The sequence below is a fragment of the Oratosquilla oratoria genome, chromosome 1, assembly GCF_046742065.1.
Source record: "Oratosquilla oratoria isolate Oo_2021 chromosome 1, ASM4674206v1, whole genome shotgun sequence".
Taxonomy (NCBI): domain Eukaryota; kingdom Metazoa; phylum Arthropoda; class Malacostraca; order Stomatopoda; family Squillidae; genus Oratosquilla; species Oratosquilla oratoria.
Window position 1 is genome coordinate 100,304,009 of NC_134777.1, and position 20,739 is coordinate 100,324,747.

The window sequence follows — 20,739 nt, forward strand, 5'->3', positions numbered from 1 at the left end:
CGAACTTCATCTATCCAAGGGTGAACAAGTATGAACTCAACATCTGAATTGGAGTTAGAAAATGATGAAGACGGTACAGAACACCTAATTTTAATGAAGCCGTTCTAGCAATAGCCGAGATATGACAAATTTTGCCAGACAAAAGTAAACAATTGATGGTTTCATCCGTTTGAGAGGAACGATATCATCTGTAAATATTATCCCTGTTTTGGAAAGCACGAGAAAATCTGTAGTTAAACTAAAGATCTAGGGTTACAAAAATATATGTAGAATGTATCCATCTATACCTGAAGTAATCACTTCCGTAGTGCATCACTGAGGGCTTTCCACTAAGCAGCACAGGTGACACAAGCGCCTGCACGAGAGGAGATGTGGAACAATAGTGGAGTAGTAGATGTAACAGGAATGAGGTTATGATCGGAGACACCCAAAAGAGAAGAGTTTGACAGAATAAATAGAGGGATGATAAATAGGCCTGTCTCCATGACGGTCAGGGTGATGAACAAGCTGTTCTAAGATGATATCTTTCTGATATCCAAGCTAATATATCGTCTTTTGTACAAGGTCTGTATATGGGTGAACCTTCCATCTGTCAACATAACCCTTGTAGTCATGAAAATACACGAGCCCATCCACCAACGTCAAGGTTTCACTTCCCAGATATGCCTCAAAAGATCTAAATACTGGACATTAAACAACCTAAAAAAAATGAGGATCTCCACCTACAACGCAAGAACCCTGGCAAAAGACCACATGCTGGAGAGTTTGATGGAAGAAATAAAGAACACGAACTATGACACCGTGGGACTGAATGAAGTTCAAAGGGAGGAAGAAAAGTTAATTTAGTTTTAAGACAATCACCACCTGTTCTACTATTCATGTAAGAGGAAGGAAAATTCCAGTGGAGAATTAATCTTGGTAAATAGTAAGATTGCTAGTACATATATACATATACCTGGATTATGGGTCATCCCTGCATCTTGTCCACTGCCCTGGATCAGAAGCAGTGTCACAAGACACAGCACATCCACAGCAAGGCCGCTTCATTAATTGGGCAATCCCCCTCATGCAGAAAAGGAGATGGGGAGAAATCCTTTCAGGCTCCTTCATTTCTCATACATACTCCTTCACCCCCCCATCCCCCACCCACTTCCCCTCATGCATCACAGCATCTTTCATACACAATCATTCTCCATTCACCCCTATCTTGTCCTCTCCCATCCTTCCTCAACAAACATTCCCGTCTTTCCCAATGCCCCTTTTACTCCATCCATCTCATCCTAGGTCGCCCCGTCATGTTCACTCCTTCCACACCTTCAATCATTCTTTCCATATATCCAAATCATCCCAATATTCTTTTATCAACCCTATCTCCCAGCTCCCTTTCCACCCCTGTTCTCCTCCTCACCTCCTCATTTCTCACTTTATCTAGCCTAGTAATCCCAACCATAATTCTCAAGCATTTCATCTCAAAACACATTCAAACTCCTTCTCTCTTCCTCTCTTATGTTCCATGTTTCTGCCCCGTACAGTGCTGTTGGCATAACCACTCATTCATACAAACTCTTCTTAGCATCCATTCCCAAATGTCTATTTCTCATTACATTTTTTAATCCACCAAGGCATTTACTCGCTATTCTCAATCTACATTCTACCTCCACCCCCACTCCTCCCTTTCCTGCCACATTCACACCCAAGTATCTAAAACTATCCACTTCCTCCAATCTCTCTTCCTAAATACTCACTTCCAGTCTGCTGCCACTTTTTCCCCTTGTACATCTCATCACCTTTTACCCTCACAAACAACAAAGGATTACAAAGGCGGAGCATGCCGACAGGAGACCTTTTGATCCATATCTAGGTCGGATGCCAAAAAAAAAAAAAAAAAAAAAAAAAAAAAAAAAAAAAAAAAAAAAAAAAAAAAAAAAAAAAAAAAAAAAAAAAAAAAAAAAAAAAAAAAAAAATCATATTAGTAATAAAATAATAAATAAAAACTATAATAATGTAAATAACAAATAAAATACATAAATAAATGCATTGGTATAGTTAAAATGATAAACAAACAGGTAAATAGTAAATAATAAATTAACATATAACTAATAATAAATTAAAATCACAGACAAATGATAAAACAAAAACAAATAATATAAGATAAATTATAATCATTACAGCATCTTACTTAAGTATTTATCTAAATGATTCTTAAAGCTTTGAACTGAACTACATTGCACTACCTGTGCAGGAAGTTTATTCCATTCATTAACTACACGGTTGGCAAAGTTGTTTCTACCTACTTCCAAATTTAATCTATTTCCGGACAGTTTGAGACCATTGTTTCTTGTCTGATTCTCATTCAATGTGAAAATTTGGTCACTTTTGATGTTGTCAATTCCCTTTAAAATCTTAAAGACCTGTATCAAGTCACCTCTGAGTCTACGCTTTTTTAGGGGAAACAGATTCATGTGCTTTAGTCGATTTTCGTATGATTTATTTTTGATATTTGGAATCAGTTTTGTGGCTCGCCGTTGTACTTTTTCCAGTCTGTCAATGTCTTTAATGAGATTCGGTGACCATACGGAAACAGCATATTCCAAATGTGGACGAACTAACGATTTATATAGCTTGTTAATGAGTGATGGACTTTTGAAATCAAAAGATCGCGCAATCAGTCCCAGAATCTTATTTGCTTTCTCAGAGGCTGAAATACATTGCTTGGATGATTTGAGGTCGTTACTGATAATTACGCCGAGATCTTTTTCACTATCCACTTTTGTTAACGAATTTCCAAATAACTTGTAATCGTACTTACTGTTATTTTTACCTATGTGCATTACCTTGCATTTACTTGTGTTATATTTCATTAGCCACTTTTCAGACCATTGCTGTAATTGATCTAAATCTTCTTGAATATCTAATTGGTTTGAATGATCATTTGCCACTCCGCACAGTTTTGTATCATCAGCAAATTTGGAAACAGTAGATTTTAGTCCATGGTCTATATCATTTATATATACTATGAATAGAAGTGGCCCAAGAACGGAACCCTGAGGAACTCCACTTGCAACACTTTTCCATCCAGAAGTTTTTCCATTTAAAACAACTCTCTGTTTTCGACCATTCAACCAATTACTAGTCCAACCTAATAGGCTACCACTTATTCCATGCAAAGCTAGTTTAGTAAGTAGTCTTTCGTGTGGGACGGTATCAAAACAATTGGGTTAGCTCCCACTTTCTCCATTTTCTCTAACCATCTCCAATCCCTGACCCACTACCCTTGCATTCACCTCTCGCACCACCCCATCCATGTATAAATTGAACAGCCATGGTGACATAACACATCCCTGATGAAGTACCACCTTTACCTCAAACAACTCTCTCCATTTCTAATCCCAACACAAACATCTACTACTATTGTAAAAACTCTTGACTGCTTTTAACAGCTTTCCTATCCAATATATCTGCATAACCTCCCATAGTGCCATCCTGTCTACCCTGTCATAAGCCTTTTCTAAATCCATAAAAGCCCAAAAAACATCCTTATCTTTTCCTATAGCTTTCTCACATATCTGTCTTACCACAAAAATCTGATCTCCACAACCTCTACCTGTCCTAAACCCACACTTTCCTCACCAATTATTCCCTCTGTTCCTCTCCTAATCCACTCAATCAAGATCCTCCCATAAGCCTTCCCAACTACATTTAACAAGCTGATCCCTCTGAAACTATTACACTCACACTTGTCCCCCTTTCCCCTGTAAAATGGAACTATACAGGCACTCATCCAGTCCTCCGGCACTCTAACCTCTCTCAAAGGGTTACAAAGGCGGGCCATGCCGACAGAAGACCTTTTGGTCCATAACTAGGTCGGATGTGAAAAAATATATGATAAAAAAGATGAAATAAAATAACAATTAAATAACATTAAATAACCTCACCAGACAGTCCACCATCACTGTACCTCCTTTTTTCAGACATTCTGCATGGCAGCCATCCAACCCAGTTGCCTTACCTGCTCTCATCATCTTAACAGCTGCCTTCACATCATCCTTCCTTATTTCTCCATTTTCCTCACTCATCATGGTAATTTTCTTGGTACTTCCACTGCAACTATCTTTCCCTCCCTATCCTCCTTCACATTTAGCAACTCACTAAAATACTCTGCCCACCTTTCTCTCATGCCCTTCTCTTCCATTATCATCTCGCCATCTGAACCTTTTATCTTTTCTTCTCTACTTGATTCGCTTCCTATTTCTCTTTTAATTTCTTTCCAAAACATTTTTTCATTACTTTCAATTTTTTTTTGTCATACTCTTACCCCAATTCACATCTGCTCTCCTCTTTGCCTCCTTAATCTGCTTTACTTCTCATCTCTTTACTTTGTACCTTTCATATGATTCCTCGTCCTAATTTGTAACCAATCTATGAAAGCCTGCTTCTTCTCTTCTACACCCTTCTTTGCTTCCTCATTCCACCACTCACTGCCCTTCTATTTCCTCCCATCCTCCTTGTTCCACACACCATCTTTGCACACCCTATGACTCACTCCTTGAACCATCCTCATTCCTCCTCCACTCCTAGTTTTACTCTATCCTTCACTTCCTCCCAATCCTCTCTCAGCTTCTTCTTATCCTCCTTCTCCTTTTCTTTCTCATTTAAGCAGTTCACTCTAAGTACCTCCCAACCTCCTGCCCTTTTCTTTTTATCTCCACCTATTCTCCACTCTCAACTTACCTTCCACCAAAAAATGATCTGATATTCCCCCACTCTCTCCCCTTAGAAAATGTACATCCTTAACTTTTCCTACTATACTCCTGGTTACCACAATATAGTCCATTAACACTCTACCACCCTTCCATCCACCACTCTCTCCCATGTGTACTTAAGCTTGACTTTCTTCCAAAACACTTTATTTGCTATCATCATCTCTCTTTCAAGACACATCTCCAACATCAACTCTCCACTACAATTTTTTTCCTGGAACTCCATACTTCCCAATCACTCCATCTATTGGTTCATTTCCTACCATAGCATTAAGGCCTTCCAATAAAATTACATTGACATTTCTCCCTAAACCCTTTATGCATTCATTTAAATCCATCCAAAAAACCTCCCTTTCTTCTACACTCTTCTCACTACCAGGCCTATACGCATTTACAAAAACCCATATCTCCTTTCCCAGTTTCACCTTCATCCACATTAACCTTGAAGAAACCTCCTTCCACTCCACTACACGCTTACCTATCTCTTCACTTACTAGTATAGCCACCCCTTCTCTCACTCATCCTCTCTCCACTCCTGAGAACTTCCCATCTACACTCCCAAACTCACACTCACCCCTCCCTTTCAACTTAGTTTCACTCAATGCCAACACATCCATCTTTCTTCTCACGAACATACTGCCTATCTCCTCCCTTTTACTCTCATCTGTACATCCACGAACATTAAAAGACCCAAACCTTGGGGTACTGATTGGAAAACTCTGATCCTCTTATGCCTTTACTTTTTTAGGAATGTCCTCTTTGGGGCTACAGGTAGCAGGAAGTGGGAAGCTTGGTGGCAGCATTCTTTTTCACCAGCACAAGGTAGACGAAAATAGGAAATGAACAGTCAGAGAAATGGTACAGGACAGTAACAAGGGGTTGGGGGACCGCATAACGGAGGGACAGTCACAGTATAATAAAAGTGTCATCATTTCTCTTTGAACAGAGTCTCCTCTATCACAGACAAAATGATGTGTGGCTCTGGTCCATAGGGGCGCCCCATATAGACCCTAAAGTATCAACTGCATGCTACTTTGCCACAATAACATGCAGCCAATACCCCAGACAGGGTAGTAAAATTCAGTAGTGCATTAGATAGGGTACATTGGATTGTGCTGAGTGTATGTACAATGTACATACATACGTATACCAAAGGCCCCCCTTACAAGGGAGGAAGCCAAAAAAACAAAGGCATAAAAATCATTCCCACCCATTCCATCCCTCATACACTCCACTCCCCTCCACCCTCTACCCTCCCTCTTATCTTGGCACCTCCTGCATGACAGGTCATCCCTGCATCTTGTCCAGTACCCTGGGTCAGAAGCAATGTCGCAAGACACAGCACATCCACAGCAAGGCCGCTTCATTAAATCAGCGACCCCCCTCCCAGTCCCCTCATGCAGAAAAGGAGAAGACGGGGAGAAATCCCTTCGGGCTGCGTCCAATTTTTCTCACACATACTACCTCACCCCCCATTCCACCTCATGCATCACATCATCCATATACAACCATTCTCCATTCACTCTTATCTTCTGTCCTCTCTTGTCCTTCCTCAATAGACATTCCCCTCTTCCCCAGCCATCCATCTCATCCTAGGTCGCCCCCTCATGTTTACTCCCTCCACACCTCTTTTACTAGTCTTTCTTCACATGATCATTCTTTCCTTATGTCCAAACCAACCCAACACTTTCATCAACCCTTCTCCCAACTCCCTTACCACCCCTGTTCTCCTCATCACCTCCTCATTTCTCATTCTATCTAGCCTAGTTACCCCAACCATACTTCTCAGACACCTCATCTCAAACACATTCAAACTCCTTCTCTCTTCCTCTCTTATGTTCCATGTTTCTGCCCCATATAGTGCTGTTGGCACAATCACTCCTTCGTACAGTCTCCTCTTAGCATCCATTCCCAAATCTCTATTTCTAATTACACTTTTTAATCCGCCAAGGCATTTACTCGCTTCTCTCAATCTACATTCTACCTCCACCTCCACTCTCTTTCCTGCCAGATTTGCATCCAAATATCTAAAACTATCCACTTTCTCCAGTCAATCTCCCTTAATGCTCACTTCCGGTCTGCTGCCACTTTCACCCCTTGTACACCTCATCACCTTACTTTTACCCACATTTATCTTCAACTTCCTTCTTTCACACATTCTCCCAAACTATCACTAACTTCCTCAATCCCTCCTCTGATCCTACTACAAGCATAGCATCATCTGCAAACAACAGCTGACTCACCTCCTACTTTTCTCCATTTTCTTTAACCATCTCCAATCCCTGAACCACCATCCTTGCATTTACCTCTCACACCACCCCATCTATGTATAGGTTAAACAGCCAGGGCGACATAACACATCCCTAATGAAGTCCCATCTTTACCTCGAACCACTCACTCTCTCCATTTCTCATCCTGACACCCACTCTACTACTCTTGTAAAAACTCTTGACTGCTCCTAAAAGCTTTCCTCCTATCCCACATATCTGCAAAACCTCCCACTGCCTTCCTGTCTACCTTGTCATAAGCCTTTTCTAAATCCATAAATGCCCAAAAAACATCCTTACCTTTTCCTATAGCTTTCTCACATATCCATCTTACCACAAAAATCTGATCTACACAACCTCTACCTGTCCTAACGCCACACTGTTCCTCACCAATTACTCCCTCTGTTCCTCTCCTAATCCTCTCAATCAAGATCCTCCCACAAGCCTTTCAACTACACCAAGCTAATCCCTCTGAAACTACTATACTCACACTTATCCCCTTTTCCCTTGTACAGTGGAACTATACAGGCACTCCTCCAGTCCTCTGGCATTCTACCCTCTCTCAAACAAACACTAAATAACCTCACCAGCCAGTCCACCATCACTGTACCTCCTTTTTTCAGACATTCTGCATGGCATCCATTCAGACCAGGTGCCTTACCTGCTCTCATCATCTTAACAGCTGCCTTCACTTCATCTTTCCTTATTTCTCCTCCATTTTCCTCACTCATCACGATAATTTTCTTAGCACTTCCCACTACAACTACCTTTCCCTCCCTATCCTCTTTCACATTTAGCAACTCTCTAAAAAAAATCTGCCCATCATCCTCTTACTGCCTTCTCTTCCATTATCATCTCTCCATCTGCTACCTTTTCTTCTCTACTTGATTCGCCTCCTCTTCCTCTCTTAATTTCTTTCCAAAACATCTTTTTATTACTTTCAAAATTTTCTGTCATACTCTTACCCCATTTCACATCTGCTCTCCTCTTTGCCTCCTTTATCTTGTGCTTTACGTCTTTCTTTGTACGTCTCATATCACTCCCTCATTATATTTTGTAACCAATCTGTGAAAGCTCACTTCTACAACCTTCTTTGTTTCCTCATCCCACCTCTCACTACCCTCCCTTCTATTTCCTCCCATCCTTCTTGTTCCACACACCATCTTTGCACACCTTGTGACTCCCTCCTTGAACCATCCCCATTCCTCCTCCACTCCTAGCTCTACTCTATCCTTCACTCCCTCCCACTCCTTTCTCAGCCTCTTGTACTCCTCCTTTTCCTTCTCATTTAAGCAGTTCACTCTTAGCACCTCCCTACCTTTTGTCCTTTTCCTCTTTCTCCATCTATCCTCCACTCTCAACTTACCTTCCACCAACAAATTATCTGATATTCCCCCACTCTCTCCCATTAGAACATGTACATCCTTAACTCTTCCTATTATACTCCTATCTACCACTGCATAGTCCATTAACGCTCTATCTACCACCCTCTCCCATGTGTACTTATGCTTGACTTTCTTCCGAAACACTGTATTTGCTATTATCAATTCTCTTTCTAGACACATCTCCACCATCAACTTTCCACTACAATTCTTTCCTGGAGCTCCACATTTCCTACCCTAGCATTAAGGTCTCCCAATACTACTACATTGATGTTTCTCCCTAATCCCTCTATGCACTCATTTAAATCCATCCAAAAAGCCTCCCTTTCTTCTACTCTTCTCACTACCAGGCCCATATGCACTTACAAAAACCCACATCTCCTTTCCCAGTTTCACTTTCATCCACATTAACCTTGAAGCAACCTCCTTCCACTCCACTACAAGTTTACCTATCTCTTCACTTACTATCATAGCCACCCCTTCTTTCCCTTGTCCTTTCTTCACTCCTGAGAACCTCCCAAACTCACACTCGCCCTTCCCTCTCAACTTAGTTTCACTCAAAGCCAACACATCCATCTTTCTTCTCACAAACATATCTCTTCCCTTTTACTCTCATCTGTACCACATCCACACACATTAAAAGACCCAAACCTTGGGGTACTGGTTGGAAAACTCCAATCCTCTTATGCCTTTACTTTTTTTTAGGAATGTCCCCTGTGGGGCTACAGGGAGAAGGATGACTAGTCACAATCCCCGTCCCGTTTTTCTCGCCTCTTATGATCCAAGTGGGAATACTTGGTCGCAGCATTCTTTTCCTCCACCACACTCTAAAAATAACTTAGATTTATGTATCAACTTCACAGAGTTTAGATGATGAAACTAAGTCCTTCTATGATGATTTAAGTCAGGTATTGGATTAATGGATAAAGAATAAATACACATCAGTAATTGGTGACTCCACTGTTAAAGTGGTAAGGAACATGTTAAGTGAATTATGGATAAGGAAATTTGGAGTGGGTGTGATAAATGACAGACAAGAGAACTACAACATAAGAATAAATAACACTTTCCTCCAAAAGCAAGTAGGCCATAAGTGGACTTGGAGATGTCAAAATGAAACAACAAAGAGCAAAATAAACTTCATATTAGATGAGTAACAGCATTAACAATGTTACTGTTATAGATAAAGTAAATGTGGGTAGTTTTCATATAATGATAAGTTGCACAGATAAATTGAATTTCACAATTGAAAGTAAACCTTGTGAAGGTAAAGGATAAGAAAAAAATTAGCTGGAAATTAGAAATAGATTTGAAGCTCTGAGAAATAATGAGGACACCATCAAAGGTATGACTCTTGATTTAGTGAACATCATTTATATATATATATATAAAGTGAGAGACAGAGAGAGAGAGAGAGAGAGAGAGAGAGAGAGAGAGAGAGAGAGAGAGAGTAAACACTCCAGGGTTACAGATGGCCGGTTAAAAAGACTGTGCAGATTAAAATCAGGAGGGATGAAATAGAGCTATACTAAACACGCTTATCAATAAAAAACAGAGACCTGAGAAAAATAAATCACATAAAGGAAACTATTCAAAAAAGTAAAAGTATTAAAGGAACCAAGCACAGACTAGCTTTAGCGAGGCAGCAAAGGATATGATAGAAATTAAGATTGAATCACCTTATTTTTACCCACATTTACCTTTAACTTTCTCCTATCGCATACCTTTCTAAAATCTGTCACTAACTCCATTCATCCCTCCTCTGATCCTGCCACAAGCATAGTGTTGTCAGCAAACAACTGGCTTACCTCCACCCTTTCTCCATTTTTTAACAATCTTCAGCGCACCAACCCCTCCATGTACACATTGAACAGCTATGGCGACATGACACAGCACTAATGCAGTCCCACATTTACCCCAAACCACATCCTATCTCCATTTCCCATCCTAACACAGGCTTTACTACTCTCATAAAAACTTGGCTAGCCTTAACAGCTTTCCCCCAATCCTATATATCTGTAAAACCTTCCACAGTGCCTTTCTGTCTACCCTCTCGTATACCTTTTCCAAATCCATAGGGCCCGAAAAACAGCAGAGGAGAACAGAGGGAGTAATTGGTGAGGAATAAGGTGGGTTTAGGAAAGGTAGAGGTTGCAGGGATCAGATTTTTGCAGTAAGAAAGTAGTAGTAGTAGTGGTAGTACTACTACTAGTAGTAGTAGTGGTAGTACTACTAGTAGTAGTAGTAGTAGTAGTAGTAGAAATAGTAGTAATAATAGTACAAAATAGTAGTAATAGCATCAGTGCAAGAGGTTTCTGGACATGGGGACAACAGGCCTTCTTTGACACACAAATATTTGATCCAATGGCCCACTATTACAATAACCTAACTATTGAGGCATCCCACTCCTGAAATGAGAATGAGAAAATCAAGATGTACAAGGAGCATATATAGAAATGTGGACTAAGGTTCATTCACTTCAATAACATTTCCAACTTCAGGCAGGATGGGTCCATGGTTAAAGGCATTCCACACTCATCTAGCAGAGGTGATGGCAAAGAAGAAACCAAAGAGCAACATTGTAACATAAATGAGATGCTATCATTCTCACTCTTAAGGGGGTTCCAGACGCAGCGACTTACTTGCACGTTACGAGTTTGTGCAAACTATACGGAACACCCCTGCTTGTCCACACGTTACAAAAAAGTATGCACAATCGTCAGTCCATTTCTAGGTCTAGGTGGTGGTAGTCATGCCTGACGAAGAGCTTATTTTAGCATTTTTATACTGTTTACTACTTCGTCCACACGCATGGGAATCCGTATACAAACTGGTTTGTGCAGGCAAGCCTACGGTGAAGCATGCACGTGTGGAACCCCCTTTAAGATCGATGAGAAATGGACATCTGGGAATGGATGCTTTGAGAAGATTGTATGAAGGAGTGACTGTGCCAACAGCACACTATGGGGCAGAAATATGGAACATAAAAGAGGATGAGTTTAAATGTGTTTTGAGATAAAATGCCTGAGAAGTACAGTTGGGATTACTAGGTTGGATAGAGTAAAAACAAGGTGAGGAGGAGAGCAGGGGGGTGGAAAGGCAGTTGGGAGATAGGGTTGATGAAAGAGTATTGGGATGGTTTGGACACACAGAAAGAATGAGTGAAGAAAGATTAGTAAAAGAAGTGTGGAAGGCAGAGGGGGAGGGAGTGAACATAAGGGGGCAACCAAGTACGAGGGGTGATAAAAAAGTAATGACAGTGATACCATATATTTTCACGGTACAGAGGTAAATCCAAATAGTGGCCTACATTCCTTCAAAGTACTCCCCTCCTGCCTCTATGCAACGTTCCATCCTCTTTCGCCACTTCATGAAGCACTCACAGTACTCAGAAGCCAATATACCTCGTAGCTCTGAATTGACTGCTAGCGCCAGATCTTGGATGCGATGAAACAGCTTCCCTGCGATCGCACCCTTGATCTTTGGAAACAACCAAAAATCACAGGGAGCAAGGTCAGGCGAGTAGGGTGGGTGGGGGAGAAGTGTGATCCCCTGCTGCTCCAGGAACTGCACAGAGGTGAGCTTTGTGGGGGCCAGCATTGTCATGGTGCAGCAAAAGGCGCGATCGGCGACGGGTTGGTGCAGTCTTGGCCTGATATTCCAGGACTCGAGGAAGGACGTGATCAGTGTAGTACTGGGCTGTGATAGTACACTGTTGAGGCATTACATCCACACACATTGGTCCTTGTGAATTGAAGAAGATGGTGAAAAGGCGCTTCCTGCTGCGAAATCCTTCCTTCAGAATCTGAGGTCGAGGTTCTTCATCACTCAACCACACCATGTTAGACTGCTTGTCTCTGGTGGTGAAGAAAGAAATCCAACACTCATCTCCGGTAGCTACATCTGAGAACCGTTTCGGACCATTTGGCTCGAATTCAGCCAGCCATAGACGACAAATCCGCACCCGTTCGCTTTTCTGCTCTTCCGTAAGCAAATGAGGTATCCATCGAGCACACTTCTTCCTCAGCCCTAAGTGTTCATGCACGATGTCATGTGCACTCCCATAACTGACACCGAGCTCCAAGGATAAGAATCGAAGAGTAACAGTTGGATCTTCGTCAATGATGGCCCGCGCACGGACCGTCGTTGCTTCGGTCACGGATGTCCGAGGGCGGCCAGGACGATGATCATCTTCTAGCTGCAATTTTCCGGCTGCGAAAGCTCGAATCCAGCGGGAAACAGTTTCCAGTGATGGAGTAGACTCGGGAAAAACTTGCAACAATTCCTCTCTGATCTCCGTTGCTTTTTTCCCGAGTTTCCACCTTGTGAAGGTGTAGAATCTGCAGCCTTCTTTCGAAAAATCCATGTTTCCGGTTAGAGAGGCAAACCAACAATGACGCAATCGCACAGCGCAACGATAAAATGTAAGCTAGACAAACAGCGACAAGCTCAAACATGTAACAACAGGCAACACTTGCTGCCCCTTGCTCCCCGCCCCCCCCAACACTTATAGTCTCTCAGCTACGAGTCCGACTGTCATTACTTTCTGATCACCCCTCGTAAGAGATGGATGGATAGGGTTAAAAGGAGCATTGGGAAAGAGGGGGATGTCTGTTGAGGAAGAAAGGGAGAAGACAGAATATAGGGGTGAGCGGAGAATAGTTGTGTATAGATGATGCTGTGATGTATGGTAGTAGTTGATGGCAATGTGAGGTAATATGTGTGAATGATATTTTTACGCATCCCAAGGGAATGGAAAGGGGAGTTCCCGATTAAATAATGACCTTGCTGTGGATGACCTGTGTCTCACTGCATTGCTTCTGACCCAGGGCAGTGGACAAGATGAAGGGATGATCAGTGATCCACGAAGAGCCAAGAAAAGAGGGAGGGAGGGGTGGTGAATGGGAGATCAGTACAAGGGAATGAAATGGGTAGGAGTGGATTTATGTCTTTGAATTTGGCTACCTCCCTTGTAAGGGAGAAAGCCCTTGGTATATGTATTTTTGCCAGCATTTACTTTTAGCTTTCTCCTATCACATACCCTCCCAAGCTCTGACACAAACTGCTATAATCCCTCCTCCAACTCTGCTACAAGTGTAGTGTCATCAGCAAACAACAATTGGCTCATGTCCTTTCTTCCACTTTTAGTATTAGGGTTGATGAAAGAGTATTAGGATGGTTTGGACACATGGAAAGAATGAGTGAAGAAAGATTAGTAAAAGAAGTGTGGAAGGCGGAGGTGGAAGGAGTGAATATGAGGGGGCGTCCTAGGATGAGATGGATGGATGGGGTGAAAGGGGCTTTACAAAAGAGAGGAATGTCTGTAGAGGAAAGACGGGAGAGGACAGAAGATAGGGGTGAATAGAGAAGGGTTTTTTACAAAGGATTACAAAGGCGGAGCATGCCGACAGGAGACCTTTTGATCCATATCTAGGTCGGATGGAAAAAAAAAAAAAAAAAAAAAAAAAAAAAAAAAAAAAAAATATTTATAATAAAAAAAAAAAAAAAAAAATAGAAAAAAATCATATTAATAATAAAATAATAAATAAAAACTATAATAATGTAAATGACAAATAAATTACATAAATAAATGCATAGGTATAGTTAAAATAATAAACAAACCGGTAAATAGTAAATAATAAATTGACATATAACTAAAGATAAATGAAAATCATACAGACAAATGATAACAAAACAAAAACAAATAATATAAGATAAATTATAATCATTACAGCATCTTACTTGGGTATTTATCTAAATGATTCTTAAAGCTTCGAACTGAACTACATTGCACTACCTGTGCAGGAAGTTTATTCCATTCATTAACTACACGGTTGGCAAAGTTGTTTCTACCTACTTCCAAATTTAATCTATTTCCGGACAGTTTGAGACCATTGTTTCTTGTCTGATTCTCAATGTGAAAATTTGGTCACTTTTGATGTTGTCAATTCCCTTTAAAATCTTAAAGACCTGTATCAAGTCACCTCTGAGTCTACGCTTTTTTAGGGAAAACAGATTCATGTGCTTTAGTCGATTTTCGTATGATTTATTTTTTATATTTGGAATCAGTTTTGTGGCTCGCCGTTGTACTTTTTCCAGTCAATGTCTTTAATGAGATTCGGTGACCATACGGAAACAGCATATTCCAAATGTGGACGAACTAACGATTTATATAGCTTGTTAATGAGTGATGGACTTTTGAAATCAAAAGATCGCGCAATCAGTCCCAGAATCTTATTTGCTTTCTCAGAGGCTGAAATACATTGCTTGGATGATTTGAGGTCGTTACTGATAATTACGCCGAGATCTTTTTCACTATCCACTTTTGTTAACGAATTTCCAAATAACTTGTAATCGTACTTACTGTTATTTTTACCTATGTGCATTACCTTGCATTTACTTGTGTTAAATTTCATTAGCCACTTTTCAGACCATTGCTGTAATTGATCTAAATCTTCTTGTGTATAGATAAGGCTGTGATGCATGAGGGGGAGTGGGTGGGGGATGAGGAAGTATGTATGAGAAAAAATTTTGACACAGTCCGAAGGGATTTCTCCCCGTCTTCTCCTTTCCTGCATGAACGGACGGAGAGGGGGGGGTTGCCGAATTTATGAAGCAGCCTTGCTGTGGATGTGCTGTGTCTTGCAACACTGCTTCTGACCCAGGGCAGTGGACAGGATGCAGGGATGACCCGTCATCCAGGAGGTGCCAAGATAGGAGGGAGGGAGGGAGGAAGGTGGAGGGGAGTGGAATATATGGGAAATGAAATGGGTGGGAGTGATTTCTATGCCTTTTTCTTTTTGGCTACCCCCCCGTGTAAGGGGGAAAGAGCCTTTGGTATATGTATGTATGTATAAAATTGATGGAAAAGAAGTAAAGAAAGTGAATTCTGAAAGGGACCTAGGAGTAATCATCACTAAAGACGTCGCTGGATAAACATATAAATAAAATAGAGAAACATACAATTTGTTGAGATCAATAAAGGTGGTCTTTAAATACCTAGACAAGGAAATGATCAAAAAAATATTACAAACACTGATAAGGCCAAAACTGGAATATGCGGCACTGATATGGTCACCCAGTACAAAAAATACAAGAAAATTAGAAAGAATACAAAGAGCAACAACAAAGTTGGTTCCAACATTTGCAAACCTAACATACAAACAAAGACTGGCCGAACTGGAATTACCAACCCTGGAACAAAGAAGAGAACGAGGGGACCTAATAACCATCTACAGAATTATGAAAGGAAAAGAATACCTTGATAGAGAGGCCTATTAAAATGGGACAGAAGAAAAACAAAAGGACATGCAATGAAACTCAAAAAGGATAACTACAGAAGAGACCTGAAAAAGAACAGCCTCCCACAGAGTGATAGATGTATGGAAGAAATTGGATGAAGAAATAGTGTGCGCAAACACAATACAACAATTTAAAAACAAATTTGATCTTGTGAGATACAAAAACGGGTCACCACAAGCATAGCTCCTCTTCCCATATAATACATACATACATATACCAAGGCTTTTTCCCCCTTCCAAGGGAGGTAGCCAAAAAGGGAAAGCCATAAAAACACTCCCACCCATTTCATCCCTAAATACACTCCACACCCCTCCCACCCTCCCTCTCATCTGAGCACCTCCTGGATGACGGGTCATCCCTGCACCCTGCCCACCGCCCTGGGTCAGAAGCAGTGTCGCAAGACACAGTACATCCACAGCAAGGCCGCTTCATTTAATCGGCGACCCCCCTCTCCGTCCCCCTTTGCATATAAGGCGAGGACGGGGAGAAATCCCTTCGGGCTGCATCAAAATTTACTCACACATACTACCCCACCCCCCCACCCATTCCTCCTCATGCAGTCACATCATCCATATACAACCATTCTCCACTCACCTCTGTCTTCCGTCCTCTCCCTTCCTTCCTCAACAGACATTCCCCTCTTCCCCAAAGCCCCCTTCACCCCATCCATCCACCTCATCCTAGGACGTCCCCTCATGTTCACTCCCTCCACATCTGCCTTCCATACCTCTTTTACTAGTCTTTCTTCACTCATTCTTTCCATGTGTCCAAACCATCCTAATATTCTTTCATCAACCCTATCTCCCAAATCCTTTTTCACCCCTGTTCTCCTCCTCACCTCCTCATTTCTCACTCTATCCAGCCTAGTAACCCCCACCATACTTCTCAGACACCTCATCTCAAACACATTCAAACTCCTTCTCTCTTCTTCTCTTATGTTCCACGTTTCTGCCCCATACAGTGCTGTTGGCACAATCACTCCTTCATACAGTCTCCTCTTCGCATCCATTCCCATATAATACAACTACATAAATACAACTAGGTAAATACAGCTCATGTACTATATGTTTGCAACAGTATTTTGCTTCATCTTACTTTGATATCCTTATGCATCTTTATAAACAAGCTTTCATACTGTACTTGATTTGGCGTCCTTAGATAATTTACTTAAAGGACTCATCATTTGTAAAGGGTAATGAAAAGGCTCACAGAAGTCTTAATTCATATGTATTATGCAGACATACTTGACAATTTTTGTCAATTTTATTATGAAGACATCATTTGTCAATACTACATACATGTATATACCAAAGGCTTTTTCCCCCTTACAAGCCAAAAAACAAAGATATAAACCACTCCCACCCATTCCATCCCCAACATACTCCACTCCCCTCTACCCTCCCTCTTATCTTGGCACCTCCTGGATGATGGGTCATCCCTACATCTTGTCCACTGCCTTGGGTCAGAAGCAGTGTGGCAAGACAGCACATCCACAGCAAGTCTGCTTCATTAAATTGGCGACCCCCCTCCTCTCCATCTCCGTCAATAAATGGAATAATTTTGGGTCCTTAAAACCCAAAACTCATCATCTGCTGAGGGTAATGAAAAGGCTAACATAGGTCATAATTTATATGTATTATGAAGACATCACTTGTCAATACCTCAAAACATGTCAATATCCTGCAAATAAAAGGGGGCTACTAACACGAGTCTATTCAAAGATGCATCGTCACTGAACATGAAGGTATATTAATCTACAAATCTTTACACTATACACAATTGAGTCATGTGACAAACTGGTGACAAGAGAACCAAACAACTCCATTTCATTTTTTTTTTTTTTAATCTGCTTGGCTCCTCCTTGGTAGTTATAGACATATCTTTCAATGTGAACAACACACATACTCTATCTCATGTTTGACACAATCCTTTGACAGACTACCTATCCTCTCCTAGCTCTGCTCTGCATCAAGGGCTAAGTCTTTAGGGAATTGTCTCCTACTGTGTGTACCACCTCAACCTATAGCCAGAAGGGCGGCTGGCGCAGAGGCTGGAATAGAAATATTCATTAAACACTTATGATTCCTTAATGCTTTCCGAGAAATTTTAATTTCACACTAAGTGTCCCTTTCTAAATAATTAACAAAAAGTCTATGAATGTTAACTATTCAATTTAAGCTAAATGAAAGTTACCTAAACAGTTTGAAACTGAACATGAATAGTTTCAAACTGTTTCTGTAAATATTTGACATAATAGTAAACCTCTTCATTTTCATTCCCCTCCCCCAAGACAAAAACAAACAATTTTTTCCAACCCCAATTGACTAGACTGACAATCTCATAATTGACTGCTAACCACTGCTTCCCTTGCACAGGTACGTTGAGAAGGAAAAGCTGACAAAGGCCCTACACTTTCCTTCCCTTTTGTAGTATTCCAGCCCACACAGGTGCAAGTTCTGGAAAGCAACTGACAAAAAAAAAAATAATAATAATAATAATGATAATGATAATAATAAAATAAATGCATAAATAAACAATAAATAAATAAATGAATAAATAAATAAATAAATAAAAATAATAATAATAAATAAAATAAAATAAAAATGCACCAAATTCAAAGGCTTACCTTGGCTTCTTCTTACCACAGCATTCAAGAGGATGACCTAGATCGTCGCCTGGATTTTTTCTGTCTTGATGAACTCAAAGATCTTGAACGTCGCCTTTTCTTTGATTTCTTTGGGCTTCTAGACCTTGACCGGTCTCGCCCACATTTACGCATATAGTCTCTACTTCGGGATCTGCTTCGGCTATGTGACCTGGAACGTTTTCTGTTCCTTCCTGATCGACTTTCAATGCTCCCATTTCTGTACCCTCTTCTTCCTTCCCCTCTATCTCTCGACCTTCGTTCACCACTCTCGTCCCGATATCGTCTTCTACCTTCTCGTGACCTGCATCTACTCAATCTGCTCTCCCTAGATCTGCTCCTTCTAGATTTGCTTTCACTTCTATTATCTCTATGTCTCCTATCTTTAGATCTACTTCGCCTAGATCTACTATCACTACTACCATCCCTGTGTCTCCTTTCTCTTGATCTACTATGCCGTGGCCTACTCTCCTCACTTGCATCTCTATAGTGCTTGTCTCTTCTGTATCCATCATCACTGTCACTTTGACTCCCATCTCTGTGCCTGTGGCTGCGTTCATAGCTGTGGCTCCTTCTACTATCATGACTCCTACTGCGACTTCGACTTCTGTATTTGCTGCCACTGTATCGGTCCAAGCTTCGACTTCGACTACGACTAAAGGCTTTTCTCTTCTTCTTTTTCTTTCTTTCTTTTCTATCGTCACGCCCTCTCCTATCTGAAGTCCTACTACCAGATCGGCTTCGCCTTCTCTTTCTCTCCCTCTCCTCACTAACCCTGTATCTCCTACTATTCTTTCTCTTCTCTTTCTTGGATCTCTTTCTTCGAGACTTGTGATCATCACTGGAATGTGATACTTCACTAAGAGAGGAATGTGAATCCTCCTCTGAGTCAGCACTTTCCCCTGACCCTTTGGAATCTGAGCCATCTTGCGCTGATCCATTTTCACTTGAACCATTGGCTTGATTTGAGTGATCTTCTAATTCCTGTGGAGGAACAAACTTGACTGGTTTCACCACGGTTCCTGCAATGAAATACAGAACAGAGTGACACAAATCCTTTCCTAGCATAGCATCACACACTGAAGAAAGACACTTTAATATGACTTAGATTTGCACAAAGAGGTGAATGTAGTGCAGCTCCTCAAAGTTCATATTCAACAAGACTTACCTCCTTGCGATTCTCTATGTCCAGTGTCCTCAGTACGATCCTCAGAGAGTACTTGCCTACTGCCAGCCCCCTGGGGCTTCCCCACATCACTGCTCCCCTCTACCTCATCTCTGCTGCTTTCCGTGGGTGGTACCTTCCCCTCATCAACCTCTGACTCTGAATCCGAGGTTTGGAGATCTTGACGACGACGCTCAGCCATTTCCTCAGTTTGGAGGCGTTGCAAAATGTTGCGCTCTGTTGACTGAAAGTCCCTCCGCTTCCGCCTGATGGTCTCCCGCAGTTCCTCATCACTGTCCCCGTCATCATCGTCCCGCCCGGCATCCCCAGCTTCACCATCGCTGTCATCAGAGTCACTGTAGATGCTCAGCCCTGTGGAGTGTATAGCATTGTACTCACAGTTTTAAGCAAATGCTTCCCTGCACCCATAAGCATCGCCTTTCCCTAAACAAACAATTAAGGTTCTCTCATTTCAATATTAAGTAAATGAATGCCCATCCAATGAGTTGACTTTATTTGAATATTTTGTGGCTATAATTTTTCATCAACACAATGCAAATGAAACTAATGCCTGGCAAATTCTAGCATTATCTTTGTAACTAAACAAAATGAGAACTTCATAGTTGAAACCAAAGCTAGAAGCATTAAACCTTTTGAACAGGTCAAAAGGAGAATTGTCAAGGGTCTACACAACAAAAGGTGCTGCATCACTTACCAAGGCCACCTGACAAAGAAGCAAGGGCTGATGTCTTCTTCACCTGAACTGCTGGGGCTTAAGCAATACAGAAGTTTAGTTGCAGGGAACCCACCCCAGCTGGTCACCATAACCACCACCCCAGCTGGTCATCTTTACCACACAAAAACCAGCTGATACAAGCTATAAGGGAAGTGGACTCCTTTATACAAGAGGAAAGCTTGTGCCTGCCTGCTCATACATGACATCCGTCTTGAGGCCATGAGACCCCAGCTACCACCTTCCTCTTTGCTCAAATAGTTATGACACCAAGGCCAAATGCCCTTTATACACTGTGTCTTTCACACTGTCTCATCTGGACAAGGAATCCATTTTAAGAATATTTCGGCAAAAAATGCTAAGAATGTCAGCATAAGTCTTACTCCATCATCTAACAGAGTACTTTTATATGGACAAACCCCTAACAAGCATGTAATTCAACCCTTCTTGCTGATGAGTGCCCTTCAATGCAAGAGGCGTTCCTAG

At 41.3% G+C, this 20,739-nt stretch overlaps 1 protein-coding gene across 9 annotated transcripts in view; it reads right to left on the reverse strand.

Moving 5' to 3' along the window:
• Nucleotides 1-17,325: 17,325 nt before the first annotated feature.
• The window catches only part of LOC143024429 (uncharacterized), a 32,385-nt gene continuing 28,971 nt past the window's right edge, over nt 17,326-20,739 (reverse strand). For 8 of the 9 annotated variants that reach the window (XM_076183238.1, XM_076183259.1, XM_076183251.1 and 5 more), the window contains 4 exons: nt 20,236-20,292; nt 19,524-19,892; nt 18,338-19,377; nt 17,326-17,761 (listed from right to left, as the gene is read on the reverse strand). In XM_076183238.1, coding sequence (XP_076039353.1) covers nt 18,362-19,377; nt 19,524-19,892; nt 20,236-20,292 — 1,442 coding nt within the window. In that variant the 3' untranslated portion in view covers nt 17,326-17,761; nt 18,338-18,361. Of the gene's footprint in view, nt 18,179-18,337; nt 19,378-19,523; nt 19,893-20,235; nt 20,293-20,739 lie in introns of all 9 variants that reach the window. The other variant, XM_076183242.1, reaches the window with a different exon arrangement.